We start from the raw sequence: 21106 nt of genomic DNA on the forward strand, positions 1-21106 counted from the left end.
ACCGCGCGTCTGCGCCATTCATTAACACAGAGACACGCAGAATTCATATTTAAATATGAATCGGAGTGGGCTTACTTGTGAGTGTGAGTGTGTGTGTGTGTGTGTGTGAGCGCGCACAACGGGCGGAACTCCGCTGTGCGTGATACAGAGAGCGCGACCTTAACGTAGAGACTGAAATGACATGCCGTCATGTAAATAAGATCAATAACATAAGGCTGTTTAGTTTGCTTAATGAAAGAACAAGGTATAGACATGTTCTATAAGAAAGGTAACTTTAAATGACTTCTGTTGTGATCTGGCGCTATAGAGAAAATATAATTAAATAAAATTAACTTGACCTTCAAGGGGGGGTGGGGGGGTGCTGGAGTTCACAAAGTTTATTGAACTTAAAGCATTAGCTTTGCAGGTGGCATTATTGTGATAAAGCACAATAATTGTTCCTCATTTGTTTGTGCAGGTTAAAGCAAATCCAGAGTCTGGACTCTCGTTCAAGTGTGTCTGTCTGATGATTTTCTCCGGCCGTTGGTTTGACACTTTTTCCTGCTGTGTCACTCTCTCGGCATATGCATCCATGCCTGGGAACAGCGTGCCATTGCCAAGTTTCGGTTGGCATGGTAACGCGTGTTGGATTAAAGTGTTTTGTGTAGATGTAGTTTGCTCTCTGATGGAGCTTATTTACAGTGAAGAGGAACAGAGACACAGTGGTAATAAAAGTGATGAGACTTTCCTTCTTCTCCAGGGAAACTGCTGAAATCCCCCGCCTGCTTTGCTCTAATCACATTTAATGTGACTGATCCAGTGTTCTGTGAAACTGTAGAGTCTCAAGCTACAAGCGACTCATGATTTAACATAGTTAAAGAACATAGTCACACTGCCCTTTCGAAAAGGAGCTTTTAAAAAACTGCACTATACAAGCAACTTACACAAAGCACTTCTAAGCTATTCAAAGGGACAATGTACTGTATCTTAAACTAGATCAGATCATCATAAATGGATTGTATAATTTAATCAGAGAAGTATTTCTGGTTAAAGAACAAGGGTTTCAAATGAATGGATCTTGATTAGAGTGACAGCATTACACTTAAATGAACGCTAAATACAACTAGAATAGAGTTAAAAACAGTGATGAATGGCAGTGTTTAACAAATTGTTTTAGTATTAAGACAGACTTCTGTGCATAGAGACGAATCATTGAAAAATTTCAATTTGAATTGACCCTTCGCCAAGACCCGCCCCCCTTAGTTACTGTTGCTACGTCCGACAAGCCATGGCGCTCTAACACCACACATCATGTTCTCACGCTGTGAAAAATACATCGCAAAGAGGAAACTGACAACATGCTGACAGACAAAACAAGAGTATGAAACAAAGTCTCAGCTTTCAAATTTTAAAAAAACTTCAAACTATAAATACCGTTTTGTGGCTCTTTAATGTGTCGTGACGGATCACTGTAGCACCTCAGTTCAAGCGGCATGTGAACCGTTCATCTCTTCCTCTTTACAAGTTATAGCACAAAATAAACATGAATGAACATCAGAAGGTATCTTGTTTCAACCGCGAAAAAGATGTCAGTACACGCCATTTCTCAAGTTTAAGTCCACCGATGTTAGTCTACTCTCCTGTCTGATTTGTTTGTCAGACAAAATGGTATATTCGGCATCATGATTAGTCAGATCACCTGTCAATCAAACTCCCGGAGAAGGGTGAACAGGTTCATTTACATGAATCGGTCATAATTTAGATATAAATGGGTCATTGAATATGCTTTGTCCTGACAGTAGTAGTATTCATTTGAGGTGTTTTGCTTGCGGTGTGGTCTATCTGTATCTTTGATGTTTTCCTGATATTGTCCCAGCAGTTTTGCTGCATCTACTACATTGTATAAAGCAAGAAGGTGGTCTTTCAGGCGGTTTCTACTGATTTCCTCCAGGTGACCCCGCTGACCTCCTGTGGGTTATAATAAGTAATTTCTGCTCTCTGCTGCAAAGCGCCAAACCTCACTGTTATTGATTCTCTCCAGACTTCACAAGCTTTGCCCGAGATAAAGACGAGCCTTCAAACAAAAGGGTGCTTGCAGTCGATATCGATTCTTCCGTGTGTTCGAAAGAGAGCAGTGAAAAATTGAGTGTCTTCAGTGATCCTAAACAAGAATCTTTCCTTCTGTTTTTCTCACGTTCTGTTTTCAGGGGAACCATTGAGGCGCGATTCGTCTATGTTTTCATCCTTGGTATCATATTCACCGGCGTGAAGGACCTGTTGCGTTCGCAGGTGATGTCGTCAGCGGTGGACAGCAGGCGGCTGAAGAGCAGGGGACTGTGGGAAGTGTACAGTGGCGTGGTGTTATTGGTGGCTCTGTTGTTCAGAGCTCATAATTTGCCCACGCTGGCCTGCTGTCTGCTCATCCAGACAATCATGGCTCAGTTCATCTGGAAGAAGCTCCACTACGATGCCGCCCAGACCACCATCATGCACTACTGGTTCGGCCAGGCTTTCTTCTACTTTCAGGTAATGAGGAGAGGAAAGCATCTATAAGAATGGCTTTGTTAAGTGTAGACAATAGAGGTCTGGTTTCCTCCTTTAATGCATATTGATTAAATAATTGCAGTTTCATTGTTCTCAGGATGTTTTTACTCATTCAGGTCGATCGCTCGGCCCAAACCCAAGTTTGATTCCATCAAGAGTTTGAACACTTTTCACATTGGATTGATGAATGGTTTACATTGAAATCGTGAATAAGACTGATTCGGGCTATTTGGCACCGAATCTTGTTATGTTTGTGTTATCAATGTTGTAATACCACCATTGAGAGTAAATGAAGAAGCGAAGGCAGTAAAAATGGGAAGCAAGTATAGAAAGTAAATGTTTTTGTATGGTTTAACTAACAAAATTGTAAACATGCAAAACTTTACTTTTGATTTTCTGGTACAGTGTTGTTATTGTAAACTAAAACCATTAAAAAAAATGTAACTGAAAAAACTACAATAAAATATAAATATTAGGAAAATATTAAACATAAATACTATTTAGAAATGTTGCCTTGACCACTAATATGAAAAATATTAGACATAAAATAAAATAAAAAATTGAAATTAGAAATGTTGTCTTGGTAACTAACTGAAATAAAAAGTTATATTAAAATACTAAAATTACTCAAACTAAAACTGAAGTGAAAATCAATTAAAGTTAAATATAAATAAATAAAAATGGCACTAGTGCACAACAAAAGTGCTAAAATCTAAACTGAAAATATAAAAATAACAAGCTAATTCAGTGTTGAAAACAATTTTTTCCCTTAATATTCTTGTGGAAACTGTGATGCATTTTTTCAGGATTCTTTGATGAATAATGTAATAGAAATATTTTGTAAAATTATAACTGTCTTTACTGTCACTTTTGATCAATTTAATGCGTCCTTGCTGATAATAATAAGACATCACAGCAATAAATTACATTTTAAAATATCAAATAGAAAATGATTTTAAATTGTAATAATATTTTACAATATTACTGTTTTAACTTTTTAACTTTTTCATCAAATAAATGCCTGTTTTGGTAAGCAGAAGAGACTTCTTTTAAAAACGTTGCATATTTATAATTATTCCAAACTTTTAGTATAAATGACAAACGGTATAAAATGACATCAAAACTGACAGACATTAAATAAAAGTCACCAAAACTTTTGCCCGACCATTGGCAGATGGGTGGACTGTTTATAAACCTGATCAAAATAATCAGGTTTATAATGATACATCAAGAGTAAATCAAATCAGAGCTGAGGTGTGTGTGTGTGTGTGTGTAATTAAGGGTCATAAACGGTGCTTTACTGGCCAATTATCATTTAAAGCTCCCGAGCATGGAATTATGGGCTTGACAATGACATCATCATCAAAAGGACAGTCAGGGTCAATGCAACTGAACTGTCAAAGGACGGATATATTCTTCTCTCTTTCTAGCCATTAAGCAGGGTGGAAGTGATTGTTAATTGTAAATTGTCACATTGATTTAGCTCATTTTGTCAGGCCAGGCCCTTTTTCCGCCCCCACCCTGACACTGCAAACCAGCATGAAATAATGGGACTAAGAGTGGCAAGAGGAGAGCGTTGAGAAGGAGGATTTTCCAATCTGCCTGTCCTGACAGGAGCAGCCGGAGTGACAGGCACAGCCTCCTGTGAGCCACTGACAGGAAAGAGCAGGATATGTTAGTTTATTTCCCCTCTTCCTCATCCGTCTATCAGCCGAGGGACCCTCAGACTCGAGTCTGTCAGCAGAGACTAGAAACACATGGCGCTTCTCTCACCACACCTGAATAACTGCAGGATGCCTCAAACTAGACATGTGCCGTATTCGGTAATGCGATATATCACGGTAATGAATATGCACGATATTGTTATCGTGGGCACTTCTACATACCGTGAATAATTATATATTACAAATTATTCCGAATGTTGAATGCATTTTAAGAATACTTTTCCCATCAACTGGTCAAAATGCACAACACCGCTGTATGCTGCGTGAAAGACGCGTACGCACTCTGATGTAAACAAGCACGGATGAGAAGCGCATGGCGGAACATGTAAGAGACGCTCTGGATGAAAGCACACTTTCACTCTCTGACAACAGATGGCGATAAACTGCAGAAATGCAGCCATTACCCCGGAAACCCTGTAAACAAAGCAGCTGCACTACTTTCTGTTTCTGAATCGTGTTTAAATTGTTTAAACAGCCATTTAACCCAAACCCAAAATTGGGTTAAACATTTAACCCAACCGCTGGGTCAAAACAGCCCAATTGCTGGGTTTGTCCCTATTTTACCCAGCACTGGGTTGTATTTAACCCAGCATTTTTTAGAGTGTAGTTAATTCATTAGTTAACATAAACTGCCAATGAAAAATTCTCCTGAACATTCATTAATCTTAAGTAATTACAATATTTAATAACACGTTGTTAAAATCGAAAGTTGCAACTGTGTTATTTAATGAGCTAACATAAACTAAGACTTGTATTTTTTTTAACAAAGATTAATAACTTCTGTAGCAAATGTAGCTATTGCTCATTGTGAATGTTAATGCATTAACTAAGGTTAACTAATGAGGTCTTATTGTAAAGGGATACCTATTGGTCTTTATAGTTCTTTTGCACTTTAATCTGTGTAAAACTTTTAACTTTATACATTTTTCTGTATTGCTTTATTGCATTTAAATGTTCAGTTATTTAAAGTTATTAAACCTGTTATACTGTATTAAGACAGCACTTTTTTTTAAACTAAATTTCAATATCGTGATAATACCATATACCGTGATAAAAGCATTAGCAATTAATCGCAACATGAGAATTTGATACCGGCATACCCCTACCTCAAACCTCTGCATCACTTTACTACTGTTTATATCAGCAGTTTCCAAACTTTCTTTGTCAGCTGAACCCCTCAGACATAAAAAATATTTACCTGAAATCCCGCTTGAAATTTTTGGTTATTGTTTAAATCATTTAATGACACATTCGCGTGTCCATGGTTAATGTTGGTTAATGGTCAAATGACATGAATGTTTTTTTTAGCAACTGTTTTATTTTTTTATTATTGTTTTGTTTAAATTGTTTACATATATATGTCTGAACATATATAGGGATTATTATTATTATTAATGTTCATGGTTCTCTGATGTTGGTTAATGGTCAAATGACATGAAAGTTTTTTTAAATATTTTTTTTGTTAATGTTTTATTTTAATTTGTTTTTATTTAGAAATTATATATATAAGGGGCCGCACATATATAGGGATTTAAAAAAACTTTTTTAGTTAGTGTTTTATTTTGATTTGTTTTTACTTTAAAGTTATTTCGCTTTATAATAATAATAATTATAATAATCAGTAGTAGTATTTAACTCTATAAAAATAAAGATATAAATATATTACTGTTGTAAATTAAATTGTAAATTATCCTGTGAAATTAAAAAAAGAGTAGTTGATAGTTATAATAATTTATTTTACACTGGAATTTACAATACTAATATTTATATCTTAAATTCTCCACTTTCAGTCGTTCAGATCATCAAGCTTTTATTTTGGTGGAAGTACTGTAAACTTCTATCCACAGAAATGCTGGAAATTATGCAAACGTGTAAATAAAGTGAACGTGGCACACATTGCTTTCCCAAAATGAAATGCAGCCCAAAAGACTATATAAATATTGAATAAAATCCCTGCCTTTGATTTTATAACCTCACAATGCTATATCAAGATTTCAGTTTTATTGAGATGTTCATCCACATTTATTTAATTTAGCTTTTAATTACTAGCTAGACCCTATTGAGCATATATTTACAATACAAGCCCCTAGCACAAAGTATTAAAGGAGTTAACTCAAAAATATTAATTCCCCTCACCATCATGTTATTCCAGACAGCCATGACAAATACATTTTTGGGGTCTTTATAAAATGTTAAAATGTATGTCAACTGTTTGTGTTTATGTTATATGGTATCTTCAGGGAAACTCTAATAACATTGGGACGGTGGACATCTCTGTGGGTTTTGTGGGTCTGGAGAGTTACGTAGAAGCACCTGCCATTTTCCTGACTGCACTGAGCACATACGCAGGACCGCTGCTCTGGGCCTGTCATCTGCTGTGTTTCCTCAGCTCACAGAGAGACAGGTAACACTCACAAGCTCATGTAATATTGTAGGAATGCTGTTGTATGATCTTATAGCATTCTTATATTGTACGTAATTTCCACTTTGTTATATGGATATGCTAATATGGCTAGATTTGCATTTTCTTTACAGAATACCAATGCTTGCAAGACACCAAAATAATAGAGCTGAAGGAGCATATATAATAATTTTTTTTTGTAGTCTGCAAAAGAATAGTGTTGAATATCCGTAAATATAAATTTTTGTGCTTGTAAACCTTGTGATACATTATTTTTTTTAATATACATATTTTTTTTTCATGTAAGGCGGCAAAAGTATAATGATAAATGGCCATAAAACCTGTCATTTATATATACAGTGGGGCAAAAAAGTATTTAGTCAGCCACCAATTGTGCAAGTTCTCCCACTTAAAAAGATGAGAGAGGCCTGTAATTTTCATCATAGGTATACCTCAACTATGAGAGACAAAATGAGAAAAAAAAATCCAGAAAATCACATTGAAAATCCCCCACTGTATACATTATTTATTTATTTTTGTAAGAAATGTTTAACTTATAATAACATAATATTGTATAAGCAAGCAATATTTATTGAAAAATTGCTTCCATTGTCAATAATTGTGTCTGTAGCTCAAACAGCAATTGAAAAAAAAAACAGAAATAGATTACATATTTCAAGACAAAATACACTACCTTTCAAATGTCTGGCTCAGTAAGATTTTTATTTTTTTAAGAAAATATTTTTTTTATTCAGCAAAAATAGATTCAATCGATCAAAGATTTCTATTTCAAATAAATGCTGTTATTTTGGAATGTGTTCATCAAACAGTCTTAAAAAAATGTCGGTTTCCACACAAAAAAAAATCTAATTGGTGGAACTCGACATTAAGGTCATGAATAGGGTCATTTTCAAAAATGTTAGAGATGTCCTGGCTAGCATGTAGCTATAAGAGGAAGAAATCGGAAGCAATCTAGGATCTGTTTATAAGACCTGCATCAATACCACTAAGTGTCTGATTTCTACTTAGTGCTCTATATGACACATTATTTATTTATTTATTTATTTTTGTAAGAAATGTTTAACTTATAATAACATAATATTGTATAAGCAAGCAATATTTATTGAAAAATTGCTTCCATTGTCAATAATTGTGTCTGTAGCTCAAACAGCAATTGAAAAAAAAACAGAAATAGATTACATATTTCAAGACAAAATACACTACCTTTCAAATGTCTGGCTCAGTAAGATTTTTATTTTTTTAAGAAAATATTTTTTTTATTCAGCAAAAATAGATTCAATCGATCAAAGATTTCTATTTCAAATAAATGCTGTCCTTCAGAACTTTCTATTCATCAGAGGATCCTGAAAAAAATGCATCACAGTTTCCACAAAAATATTAATCAACACAACTGTTTTCTACATTGCTAATAATAAGAAAAGTTTCTTGAGCAGCAAATCAGTATATTAGCAAGATTTCTGAAGGATCATGCGACACTGAAGACTGGAGAAATTTCAGATTTACCATCACAGGAATAAATTACTTTTTAAAATATATTCACAAAGGAAACTGTTATTTTAAATGTACAAATATTTCACAATATTACTGTATTTTTGATCAAATAAGTGCAGCCATAAGGACTTCTTTCAAAAACATTAAAAAATAATCTTACCCACCCCAAATGTTTAAACTGCAGTGTATTTACATATTTGTTTAGTTGGCGCTTGTACCTGAAGCATTCAGTGTGTTTTATCAGGAGTCGAAAGCCGTGACCTCGGCATTGTTAGTGTCGAGGTTAGTACTTTACCTGAGCTACAGGAACAGTAACACTGCAGAAAATGCTAGAGGACTGTCTGAATAGAGCTTGTACGTTAAGTGTTTCGAGCTGAATGCTGCCTTACAAACACAGTAATCATACTGAACATGGTCGGCATCCAAAAAGGCCTTTTGAGCTCTTGAGAAGCTGGTCTCTAATTAAATGTATTTAAACATCCAGCAAAAGCTAGTCCTGAAGAAACAAACAACCGATAGTTTCGACTCTAAATTCTGATTTGGATGAGTTGTTTTTGAAGTGCCGCCCATCCCTAGTAAGTGATCATATATTAATAAAGGATTTTACTGTTGACTAAAACTAAAACTATAAAAAAAGGTCAGTACTTGAAATAAAATAAATGTTAATTAAAATAAAATGTTAAAAAAATATTTATATTATAGATTTATTTTGTCAAACTTATTTTATTTTTCATTTTGAAGTACTAAAATGACTAAAACGGAAGTAAAAATCTATAAAAAGAGATAAATAAACTTCTAAAAATGACAAAAACGACAAAATTACAGAAACTTTAAGTAAAATTGAAAATGAAAATTGAAAATATGAAAGGGAGTGTTTTTTATTGCCATAGTTAAAGTTTGGCAAAGAACATTGTTTTACACAACATGGCCTCTTTAAACAGAGTTTTATGCAATAATGCTGCAACAGCCATCTGTTGTGTCACTTGTTCTATTAAAAATACTGCAGTGCAGTAAAAAAGCTTAAAATGACTTATGAATTATAGTGCAATAACAGCGCTTCTGTAGTTCACTGTAATAAAATCGTTTTTTTCTCATAGCAAAACTCTTCTTTCATTTCCTTTAGAAGCCTTCAAAGTTTGTGCTGCAGTTTTTCTAAAAAATCTCAATGTTTGTGTTACTTTAAAATAGAAGAGAGACAAAATAAGGACTGTTTTCAAAGATTCAGGACACATCCACATATCAGTGATGCGTAATTTGAGAGCATTATGGGAATATTAATCAGTGCTAGTCTTCTTAAGATAATTGTTTTAATGGTGCTTGAAGTGATCTGTCAGATCGAATGAGGAATCGGGGGGCAGTTATTAGAACTCAAGCTGGTAATGATGTTACAATTAGAGCCACTCACAGAACAATGAATAATGGAAATCATGCCGAGACAATCAGACTCACACACACACACATTTTACTGGCCTCTCAATTTTTACACACTGAAATTATTCTTTAAAGGGGTCATATGATGCTACTAAAAAGAACATTATTTTGCGTATTTGGTGTAATGAAATGTGTTTATGCAGTTTAAGGTTCAAAAAACACATTCTTTTCCACATACTGTACATTATTGTTTCTCCTCTATGCCCCGCCTTTCTGAAACGCATACATTTTTATAAAGCTCATCGGTCTGAAATGCGAGGTGTGCTCTGATTGGCCAGCTATCCAGTGCGTTGTGATTGGCCGAATACCTCAAGCGTGTGACGGAAATGTTACGACCCTCACCATACTGTGATGCCGTGTCCTGGCCGGAGCGACGAGACAAAAACATTAAAACCCATTATAAACGAGGCATTTGTTGCATCCAGTGGGGACATAATTACGGATTATAATGACGTATACTGTCTTTTTACAATAAAAATTATTGTAAAATAAAACAATGTCTGCATTTGTGATCGGAGAAACGACAAACAACAAGTGCTACTCTACACTGCTCAAAAAACTCGCGTTTGAATCATCAGTGGCAAATCCTTTAAATATAAAAACCATACTTACAGTCTGTGAATCAGAACAGCCGGCATTGTAGTCTACTCTACCAGGATCAGGAAACAGTCCTCCATAAAATGCGCTGGACACATCTGAATATTTGGGTTAAACTGTTCTGGAACAGTGTTGTAAATACAACTTAACCACTGATTTCTAGTCATGTCCTCTTTTGGAAGGCCAAACAAAGTAGTTTCGCTTTCACAACGAAACACACAGTGCCTTCACGACATGACGGCGGCGGCAACAACAATACTACAGCGAGAATAAAAGTTACGCCTTCTTTCTTTGCGTGAACATTTGGGTGGCGTTATGCAAATCTTCCCACATCGTGACGTAGACATGTGGGGGGGGCGTTAGAACGAGCCATTTTAGGTAGGCGTGGTTGACTCTTAACTTTTATAAAGAATATCTCTTTGGATTTGAGACTTTAGTCTTTGCAACTTTACAGATCTTCTTTATGCACCAAGAGCTTGTAACACTCCAAAGAGAAAGGAAAAATTGAAATTGCATCATATGACCCCTTTAAGAGGTCATTCCATGAGCAATAAAATTTTCCTTGTTCTTTTGAGCCAATAGAGTTCAATGTGCCATCAAAACATACTGTAATGTTCAGTACTCAAGACTTCCTCCGCACGTTCTGATATCAGACCAAGACCACCCACATCCACAATGCCTTTCTGGTGTTCAGAAACTTTGTCCATCCAGTCATGATGGGGTAAAAAGGAGCAAGTACTGTAGGATAGATACTGCTATTATTGAACAGCAGAAGAACTAAAGAGAGACTGCATTTATCAGATCAATGTAAAATTAGTCAAGGTTTCTTAGTTGTTCATGATTTAGAAACACAATTGAAAAAAAATAATAAAGATTTTTCGAAGTTGTAAATAAAACAAAGACTTATGTTTGGCGATTTGAACTAAACCACCGTTTACAGAGCCGTAGTGTTTTGTTTAATTTTGGAAAGCTGTTTAGCAGAGCACGCTTTTGAGCGACGCTTATTAAGCATCTTTGGGCTTGTTTTTTTGCTCTGCTCATAAAGCGATCCAGTTTATAGTGTTAATAAAGTAGGCAGGTGCAGGTCATGATATTTAATTATGTGGCTTATGTCTAAGATAAAGCATTTGGTTTTGAGGTTATTATGGGCTTGTTCTTTTTTTCTACCAAGATCTGGCAACACTAATTTGTGATTTCTTACGCCACATGCAGAAAAGACCCAACTCTGATATGTGTTGTGTAGCAGCTGCAGGATCTCAATGTTAAAGTGAGCTGCTGCATTTTATTAGACCTGTTTCTCATTTTGCATGCAAACACAGAGGGCATTTACATACTGTAAAAGTTTTAAACGCACAGCAGTCTTAGGTGGGGTTTGAGAGTTGTTGTTTTCATGTATAAATAAAATATTAATATTCATGATTTTTACATAATTTTAGTGTGGTGTAGTTGTGATGAAATCCATATCTGATTATCATAAAACACTACGTGCATTATTTATTTGCTTTTACACCAGCACTTTAGTATTGCACCACCTTTTATTTGTTGTTGTTGTTGCCTGTTTTTCAGGTATGGCTGAGAATGATACACTGTTTCCTGCAATTTTGAGAAAATTAAATTACATTTATGCCATCACTGTCCATAGAAGTGTGAGTAAATGCTCCTTTTAATGGTGTATTATGCCAGTTCTGATGACAATTTGTATTTATTTATTAATTATTATAAATAGTATACTACTAATTATTGAATTATTCATGTATGAATTATTCATGTATGAATTATTGAAGTATGAATAACAACAACAACAACAAATATTATTACTTTTTCCTTCTATTTTTGCCCACTCAAATACGAAGTGACAGCAGTATAACACTGTCATTTTATTATATATATACTGTCATCTATCGGTCGGTCTGTCGGTCTGTCGGTCTGTCTGTCTGTCTGTCTGTCTGTCTGTCTGTCTATTGATCGTTCTGTCATTTTATCAGGCATTCTGTCTGTAAAAGCTATAAACCTTCTAACTTCAAAGCTATTCAAACTTTGCTTTTCTAGTTAAAAATTAGTTATATGATTTTCTTTGAATTTCAGTTAATTTTGCTTTCATTCACATTCAAACGTCTGCATCCCATTTTACTTCCTCGATTCAAATTCAGGAATTAAATTGTACTTTAAAAGGCATTCATAGTTCAGTTCTGTATAGCGCATGACCCTGGTAGATGCACTCTACATATCCTATAATCCAAGGGTGTAACTTTGGCTTGAGAAGTGGGGGGGACACAAAATGGGGGAAAATGTTTTCGATTTGAATCCCATTTCCTGCATGTACATACATTTAGGGACTATGGTGATACAAAATCCAGGAAATAATTAAGTTGATTAATGATCAATTCGTCCAAAAAGAATAGTAGGCTACTAAACTATGTATAAGAAAAAGATATCTTAATTTCTTTATTATTTAATAGGGGCCGATCGCCAAGACTTGAGAGAATAATTTTATAAAGTCAAAAATGTTCACCATTAATGTTTTGAATAATGTTTAAATAATGTGAGACTCACATTAAAAACAAACTTTTATTTCAAACTAACCGCTGTACCTGAAAATATAAAATAAATCACTTGTTGCACAGGACAGAATGTTCTACATCAGTGGTTCCCAGACTTTTAGAGTGGAGTACCCCCTGAGGCATTTCTGCGTACCCCCTCTCTTCCACTTAGACTGCACCTTTTTCATTAAAGGACCATATTTGCCCCCTAAATTGACTTTCCAATGCATTTTTTATGTTTATAAATAGATTATTAATGTTTAAAAAAAAAATTCAATAGATTAATTAATATGCAATGATGATAAAAAAAGTGAAAAGTGATTATTTTAAATACTAAAATCGCCAGTAGGTCTTAATGCGTGAGTCATCGAGTCATTTGTTCATTCAGTAACTAAGCAAGTGGCTGTATTTATAAATTAATCATTGAATCAATGACTTTCGCGAACGATTCGTTCACGAAACACCGCAAAACTCAGCATTTTGTTCGCGTACCCCCTCTGTCGCCTCACGTACCCCAGTTTGGGAACCACTGTTCTACATTAAATATTAAGCTAACATTAACAGGTGTAGACAGAAAATATGATTATCCTGACCTGAGCTAATTTACTGAATCAAACTCACATCTCCTTTCTTTCTTTCTTTTCATCCATGATGACATTAAAGTAATCTGTTGCTGCTTCTGGCGTTTCATGGCTGACTGTGCCACAACCGCGATACCTGCTCATTAGAACTTTCAGTGAGCTAGTTTTAGAGTGTGTCTGTGTCCTGCTCGGTCCTGCTCCTCCGTGGCGATGACGGCGTGCGGTTAAAAAAATCATAACAAACAAATTTGAAAGTGGGGGGGATACAAACGTAATTTTGAAAAGTGGGGGGGGGACATGTCCCCCCTGTCCCCAGTGGAAATTACGCCCCTGCTATAATCCCACATAAATGCAGAGTATCAAACTCTGTGAACCACCCACTCTTTATTTATCTCATTATAAAGTCTGTCCCTGTGAGGCTAGAAGATTTCCCCTAAAATGCTGTCCGACTACAGCCTGATAAATGACTGTCTTAAGTGCTCAGACATTCAGTCTGACATATATAATTCAGCATGCTCAGTCAGCAGTGTCACTACAGCACACACACACACGAGATCCAGGAAATGCTCTTTGATCAATATTCAGCTTTCTGGAATCCCAGCAGGCCTGGCTGACCCGTCCCTCATCTGAGCCGAGCATTTACACAATCCATTTGAGAGAGAGAAATACGGAGGCTTGTTAGGAGATATTTCATTTCCTCCGAGGCAACAGGTGCTTTGTGTTCAGGGATATTGAATCCTGCAAACAATCTACTACCCGAGTGTCTGAGGTGTGGATTTGAATTGCAAATGCCTTCATCCGCCGGCAAACTCCTCGTGAGGCGGAGAAGGACCACCATTCTGTTCGCAGACAAAATTTGTGACAGGCGTGGGAAAATGAGTTTAGGCAGTGCTGTCGGGAATCGGCAACGGGGACTGTGATGTGGCTGTACAGTTTACAGAAGATTCGCTGCAAGTACGAGCAGCTCCGCAGGTCTGGAAATCAGCTGGTCTGCTTAGACAAGCAACCTGTCAGTCAGAATAATGGGGCAGTCAAAACTGGACTGAATAATGTGTCATTTCTCAGTTGATTCAGTATTAAATGTGGTTTGCTGTTGTTGTCTTGTGTTGATCGATACTGTAGTGTGTCCAACAGAGCAGAGAGCATTATGTTTTTATATTCTTCTCAGTCTATCTACTCTTAGTAAACTATATTGTCCTTTCTGTCACATTTCTGTTTGCAAAACCTGCAGAAGTAGTCGAAGCAAACCAGATTGCTCAGGATTTTGCACGTTACAACTGCAAAAAAACGCTGGATAATTCACCCCAAAAATTAAGATTTATTTATTCACCCTTAAGTTGTTTTTTTTTAAAAATTGTTTTTAAATTATCTGTGTGTGTGTGTGTGTGTGTGTGTATATATATATATATATATTAGTGCTGGGCAACAATTAAAATTTTTAATCGCATGATTTTCTGCGATTAATCGCATTATGCACAAAATTCTATAACTAATTCAAAAGTATAGTATTATGCACTTTTTTCATCTAAAAGTACTGCTATATGAACAAAAGTGCAATAACATTTTGTTTGCAAACACTTTAAACAAATAAGGTGGTTTTTACAGCAGTATTTCTTTGACATAGCAGTTAAAATATTTATTGTAAATCTCAGTTTATAACATTAATGTAATCAAATTAAACCAAAGCTATTTGCCACTGCCAGGGCATTAACGTTTTAATAGAAAATATTTTATAGTTTGTTATAGAAAAACAAGTTATGCTCAGAGTCCAGAGCCTCGATCATAACATTATAACAGGCACCTTAGAAACCTGCACTATCACACCTAACCTGAAATAACGCAGCAGCGTGCAGCGCGGGACAACACTTGATGGGCGAGTGTCGTGTGCGGGATGCGGGAGAATAAGGGTGTACTCACACTAGGCAATCTTAACCGTGCCTTTCAGGCGCGGTTCGTTTAGTCGGGCCTGGCTCGGTTCAGTTATGTATAGATCAGTGAGTGTGAGTGATAACCGCGCCGGAGCGCAGAACTTCTGATACGTGCAGCATGATTGCATGAACATTTCTGAGCGGCAAAAGTGATAGACGTGTAAAGCAATATATTGTGAAAGGGGCCGTGTGTTACCGCGTCCCCAACGACTCAAAATAATAAACCAAAGTTAACAAAACGATGCACTCAATTGTGTTTTGACTTATGAAGTTGTGACTCGTGAGCAGCACTGCTGCAGTCTTAGGCCCACCCCAGATGCTCTCATTGTTTGAGACGCGTGATGACACCCATCCCAAGCCAGTACACGGGGCCGCTGCTGGCCAAATGGGTGCCCTAAGCAGAATTGTATTGTTGTGCCCCCTCAGTCAAATATGAGTCTACTATGGGTCAAAATAGAACTTTAATAAAATATAAAAGTAAATAAATTGTAAGTAAATTATATTATTTAGCTCTAGACAGTTACCTATGGCTACGATTTTATTAATACAATTGATTTTATAGTCTCAAGCATTCAGAAATCACACAAAAGAAAATCAAGCAGTTTTACTATGATAAAACCATGGTTCATTTTTGTAAGGGTTGTGATATCCACATGTTTTTGCTGAAGAAATTATAGAGGCTTGTAGCATTTCTATCGCAAAAAGGTGGCCAAAAATGAGAGATTAAGTGGATATTTGAATTAAATGTTTTGGTCAATGTTAAACAAGGATTTGATCGTCCTGTAAGTGTAACAGCAGCAATTACCAGGCCTTTGGTTCCCTTTACAGGCATTTGTAATGATATGTAATGTACATAAATTGTTTATTTTGTATTACATTATGTATTTTAACAGTGTTATTCAATGAAACCATATAATTATTAATTAACCAATCATGATTGACTCATTGTTTTTTATATAATGCATTTTAAGTCATTTTAAAGGCTGTTGTTGGCTTAGGTTTGTTTTTATAACCACAAAAAAATATTATCCTAATACTCCTTTGTAAACTATTACTTGAAGTAACAAAACCATGGTTAATTTGTGGTTACCATGGCTACAAGAACCATGATTTTTGGTTTTATTCGTAGTAAAACCATGGCTAATTTTCGTAAGGGAACATGGAAACTCAGAAAGAATATTAGATGCGTTGTTGGTGGTTAAATTATTACCGACATTAAAACACGTTATTAACATCAACTGCCAAAAAAGTTTCACAGGATTATGAATGTACCTGATGCATGGGTTTCATCTCTTTTTCTTTTTCTTTTCTCAGCGCCGGATTGCTGTTGTCTTTTCACGGGTATGGGCCTAGTTGTCCGTAAATTATGATCATTTGCATTCAGCCGCAAACATGAGGTGCGATCGGTCGCGAATGCGGGAATGGCGCGTCAGGTGTGCTTAGCCTACTGCTTACCGCGTTCCCTGTAAAATGCATTTTTATAATGATATATATATATGTTGATGTTTAGATATTTATTTATGTATATGTATATGTTAATTTTAATATTAATATAGAACAAAAATAGTTTTTTGTTTTTGTTTGTTTGTTTGTTTTTTGAGCAACTGGGATGGTGCCCCCCTGGAAATTGGTGCCCTACGCAAACTGCGTACTCTGCGTATAGGGAGTGGCGGTACTAACAGGAAAGCTTGGATTAGGCGCAAACTTATTTAAAATGGAAAATGGCCTGAAATTCTTAATGACGTTTTCCCAAATAATATGACAGAATTGCACCAATAAACATTCCCAAGCCATGGGTTTGAGTTCCTCCATTTGAATTTTCTGTTCAACTCTACAGTATATCAGAATTTAAAGGGATAGTTCACCCGAAAACTTTACTGTGATCATCTCATGTTGTTCCAAACCTGCATGACTTTCGTTCTTCTCCAGAACACAAAAGAAGAAACACCATTAAATTACCATAAATGTAGACCATATGCTTTGTGTGTCCCACAGAAGAAAGAAAGTCATACAGGTATGGCACGACATGAGGGTGAGTTAAACACTGTCCCTTTAAATGTGTTGTGTCATCTTGATGGTAGTTATTTCTCCTTTCAGTCTTCGGTTTTTGCTTGTTTTTCTCATAACGTAATTTAAATTCACTGATTAGTTTCCAGGTTGAACCCTGCACCGCTATCTCACTTATCCTTGTCTAGTTCTCTTTTACTGTCACATAAAATCTGTGTGCGTAATTACGCCGGAGAGGAAATCTCCCAGAATGATTCTCTCTCTCTCTCCCTGTGAGAGGGTTTTTTATAGGCCAGACTGCAGCAGTCCCTTTGGGTGAAAGAATGAAGGAGTTTAAACTCACAACAAAACACGCCAGGCCATCGCGCTCATCCGGGGAGCATCTTCAGCCGGCTTGATCCAGCTCACTGTTTGAAAAGATGGGAGTTGCATGCGTGATTATTTTCTTCTAATGTTTCACTTTTCATATCAGTATTGACAGAAAGCACTGTGTTTACCACTATGGGGAATTGGGCTTTCAATATTTATGTCGCCACAACAATACATTTCCTTTTTTAATGCAAGGCTGGTGCCAGAATGTCTTTGACTCTTGTCCGCAGATTGTGGAGCTTGTGCTGTTTGGCGCTATAGAAACTGCCCTACATCCAAATTCATGTGAGCAAGGAATGAGGGCATGAATGTTCCTTGGAGAAGCCAATTCTCACAGTGGGAGTCAAAGGCTGACTGGACTGCTGACACATTGATTTGCCCAGGGCTAGAGAAAAGATTTCTGATACAATAGCCTGCAATCCAGGAGCCAGATTCTGGTGTCTATTATATAAATAACACTTCAGGCTGAAACACTTAAGTATTTGTCCAAAACAAGAGTTATAATGACAGAAAACTATTTTATGGTAAGTTGGGGCCCATTCTAGACCAGTTCAATTCAGTCCAATCCAATTCAGTCCAAAGTAGTCTAATCCAGTTTATAGGTTGAGTCCATCTAATCTAGCCGAACCCACTTCAGTCCATACAGGTCCATTTCAGTTTGCCTCACTCCATTCTAGTCCATTCTAATTCCGTTCAATAGTCAAGCCTAGTAAATAAGTAGTCCAGTAAAATCAACTCCAGTTCAGCGCAGTATAACCCAGTCCAGTTTATTGATTGAGGCCATTTAATCTAACCTAACCTACTTCAGTCCATTCTAGTCCAGTCCAATCCATTTCAGTCCAAAGTAATTTAAAAAATCCAGTCTATCATCAACTCCAGTCCAGTTTATAGGTTGAGGCCATCTTATCTAGCCAAACCCACTTCAGTCCATACTAGTCCATTCCTGCCCATTATAGTCCAGTTCAGTCCAGTCTAATTCAGTTCATTGTAGACTAGCCCTGTCAATCTAGTCCACTAAAACCAACTCCAGTCCAGTTCACTGCAGTGTAGTCCAGTTCATTTTATAGTTTGAGGCCATCTAATCTAACTTAACCCGCTTCAGTCCATGCTAGTCCAGTCTTGCCCATTCTAGTCCAGTCCAGCCCAGTCCAATCCAATTCAGTCCAAAGTTGTCTAATCCAATTCAGTCTATTATCAACTCCAGTTTATAGGTTAAGGTCTATCATCAACTTCCAATTCAGTGCAAGGTAGTCCAGTCCATTTTATAGGTTGAGGTAATTTAATCTAGCCTAGCCTTCTTCAGTTCATGCTAGTCCAGTCCTGCCCTTTCTAGTCCAATTCAAACCCTTCTAGTCCAGTCCAATCCAATTCATTCCAAAGTAATCTAGCACAGTCTAGTCTATCAAATCCAGTCCAGTTTATAGGTTGAGGTCATTTAATCTAGCCTAGCCCACTTCAGTTCATGCTAGTCCAGTCCTTCACTTTCTAGTCCAGTTCAATCCCTTCTAGTTTAGTCTAGTCTATCAATTCCAGTCCACTTTATATGTCGAGGACATCTAATCTAGCCTAACACAATTCAGTCCAGTCCAGTTCACTTTAAATTAGTCTAGCCCAGTCCAGTCTATCATCAGCTCCTGTCCAGTTAAGTGCAGTGTAGTAATTTCAAAGAAATCCACCAGTTCTGTCCATTCCAGTCCTTCCTATATAGTCCAGTCAAGTGTATGCCAGTCTAATGCAGTCTAGGCCAGCCTGATCCAGTCTAGTCCAATCCATTAAGGTCCCATTATCTTTTAGAGTGTCAGATTATTGCATTTAGACCTGCTAATGGCTGTGCCATCAGCCCATGGCAGGTGACATTTGTCTTAATGAATGTATCATATACATTTGTTGTGAGACATAACACATAATCAAAGGTTAGTAAAGGAAGTAATAGCTTTTCCATTTGCGTTAAACGATGAATGAACCACAGTAGATGAGACCTGACGGGTTTATGACTATAGCATTGTATAATGACACATCAGACCAGAACATAACCGGACTGAACATCTTTATTCTGGTCTTTTTCTCTCTCTTTCAGGGCTGTAATGGGTCTCGGTCATGGCAGCTACTGCTTTGCACTCCTGCGGTCCATCCCAGATGTGTTTTACGTGGTTCTGGTCACCAGTCTCCGATACCACCTTTTCATCTGGAGCGTGTTTTCTCCAAAACTCTTGTACGAGGCCATGCACACCCTCATCACCACCGCTGTATGTCTGTTTTTTACATTTATGGATCAGGAACGCTCGGCCAGACCGTGAATACAAAGCCAGAACCAGGACCAAAGCCATACTCGGGTACAGAACAAACGTTGCAGTTGAGTTTTGCGCACCAAAAGGAGAAATAAAATGAGAGAAAAAGCGATGGGAGAAGGTTTTAGGTAATTCTACTACTGTGAATGAGGTCAACATTGAGAATTCAGAGCTTACATGGGGATTTGGCTCACTCTACTGACTTTCACTCATTTGTGTGTATGCGATTAAATTATTTTTATATTTTTTGGGAGGTCATTGATAGTGCAGATAACATATGGCAAGACTTGTGGGCATACATATGATAATCCCTCTCATTCTCTATGCAGTTTCGCACCAAAAGGAGAAATAAAATGAGAGAAAAAGCGATGGGAGAAGGTTTTAGGTAATTCTACTACTGTGAATGAGGTCAACGTTGAGAATTCAGAGCTTACATGGGGATTTGGCTCACTCTACTGACTTTCACTCATTTGTGTGTATGCGATTAAATTATTTTAATATTTTTTGGGAGGTCATTGATAGTGCAGATAACATATGGCAAGACTTGTGGGCATACATATGATAATCCCTCTCATTCTCTATGCAGTTTTCTTTCTAAAGCTTTACAGATAATGGAGAGTGTAATTCTTTTTTTAATCGCATGATTTTCTAATAAACCAAAGTTAACAAAACGATGCACTCAATTGTGTTTTGACTTATGAAGTCGTGACTCGTGAGCAGCACTGCTGCAGTCTTAGGCCCACCCCAGATGCTCTCATTGTTTGAGACGCGTGATGACCCCCATCCCAAGCCAGACTTGTGGGCATACATATGATAATCCCTCTCATTCTCTATGCAGTTTTCTTTCTAAAGCTTTACAGATAATGGAGAGTGTAATTCTTTTTGTATCTTGCAATTTCCGTTCCTGACCGTTGCTTCACCTCTAGAATAAAACGAGATAAGATACATCATTAATAACTCTCCCCTCACTGAGATCACAGCAGATGTAAGCTCCTCGTGCACTTGAAAGCTTTAAGGGATCTTAAAAGTATTTTAAATCATATCTAAACACAGCTATGCATGACGTTTTTGTTTAATCAGCCTGTTGGAAATGAGAATTGTAAGTTGATTTATCTTGGTAAGTGTTTTTTCTTTATCTCAGTGCTTAGATCTGGTTAATAATAAAATAAACTCTTTTCTGATTGAGAGTAAATCATTTCTGCATG

General features: G+C 36.6%; 1 protein-coding gene across 1 annotated transcript in view; it reads left to right on the forward strand.

The window, feature by feature from the left end:
* Positions 1–20219, forward strand: part of LOC107556835 (GPI ethanolamine phosphate transferase 2-like) — a 116442-nt gene extending 96223 nt beyond the window's left edge. The window contains exons 10-12 of the mRNA XM_016240066.1: positions 2187–2505; positions 6488–6651; positions 19691–20219. Of these exons, the coding sequence (XP_016095552.1) occupies positions 2187–2505; positions 6488–6651; positions 19691–19910 (703 nt within the window). The 3' untranslated portion in view covers positions 19911–20219. The remainder of the gene's footprint in view (positions 1–2186; positions 2506–6487; positions 6652–19690) is intronic.
* Positions 20220–21106: the final 887 nt, after the last annotated feature.

The sequence above is a fragment of the Sinocyclocheilus grahami genome, unplaced genomic scaffold (genome assembly GCF_001515645.1).
Source record: "Sinocyclocheilus grahami isolate Dianchi unplaced genomic scaffold, SAMN03320097.WGS_v1.1 scaffold580.1, whole genome shotgun sequence".
Lineage (NCBI taxonomy): Eukaryota > Metazoa > Chordata > Actinopteri > Cypriniformes > Cyprinidae > Sinocyclocheilus > Sinocyclocheilus grahami.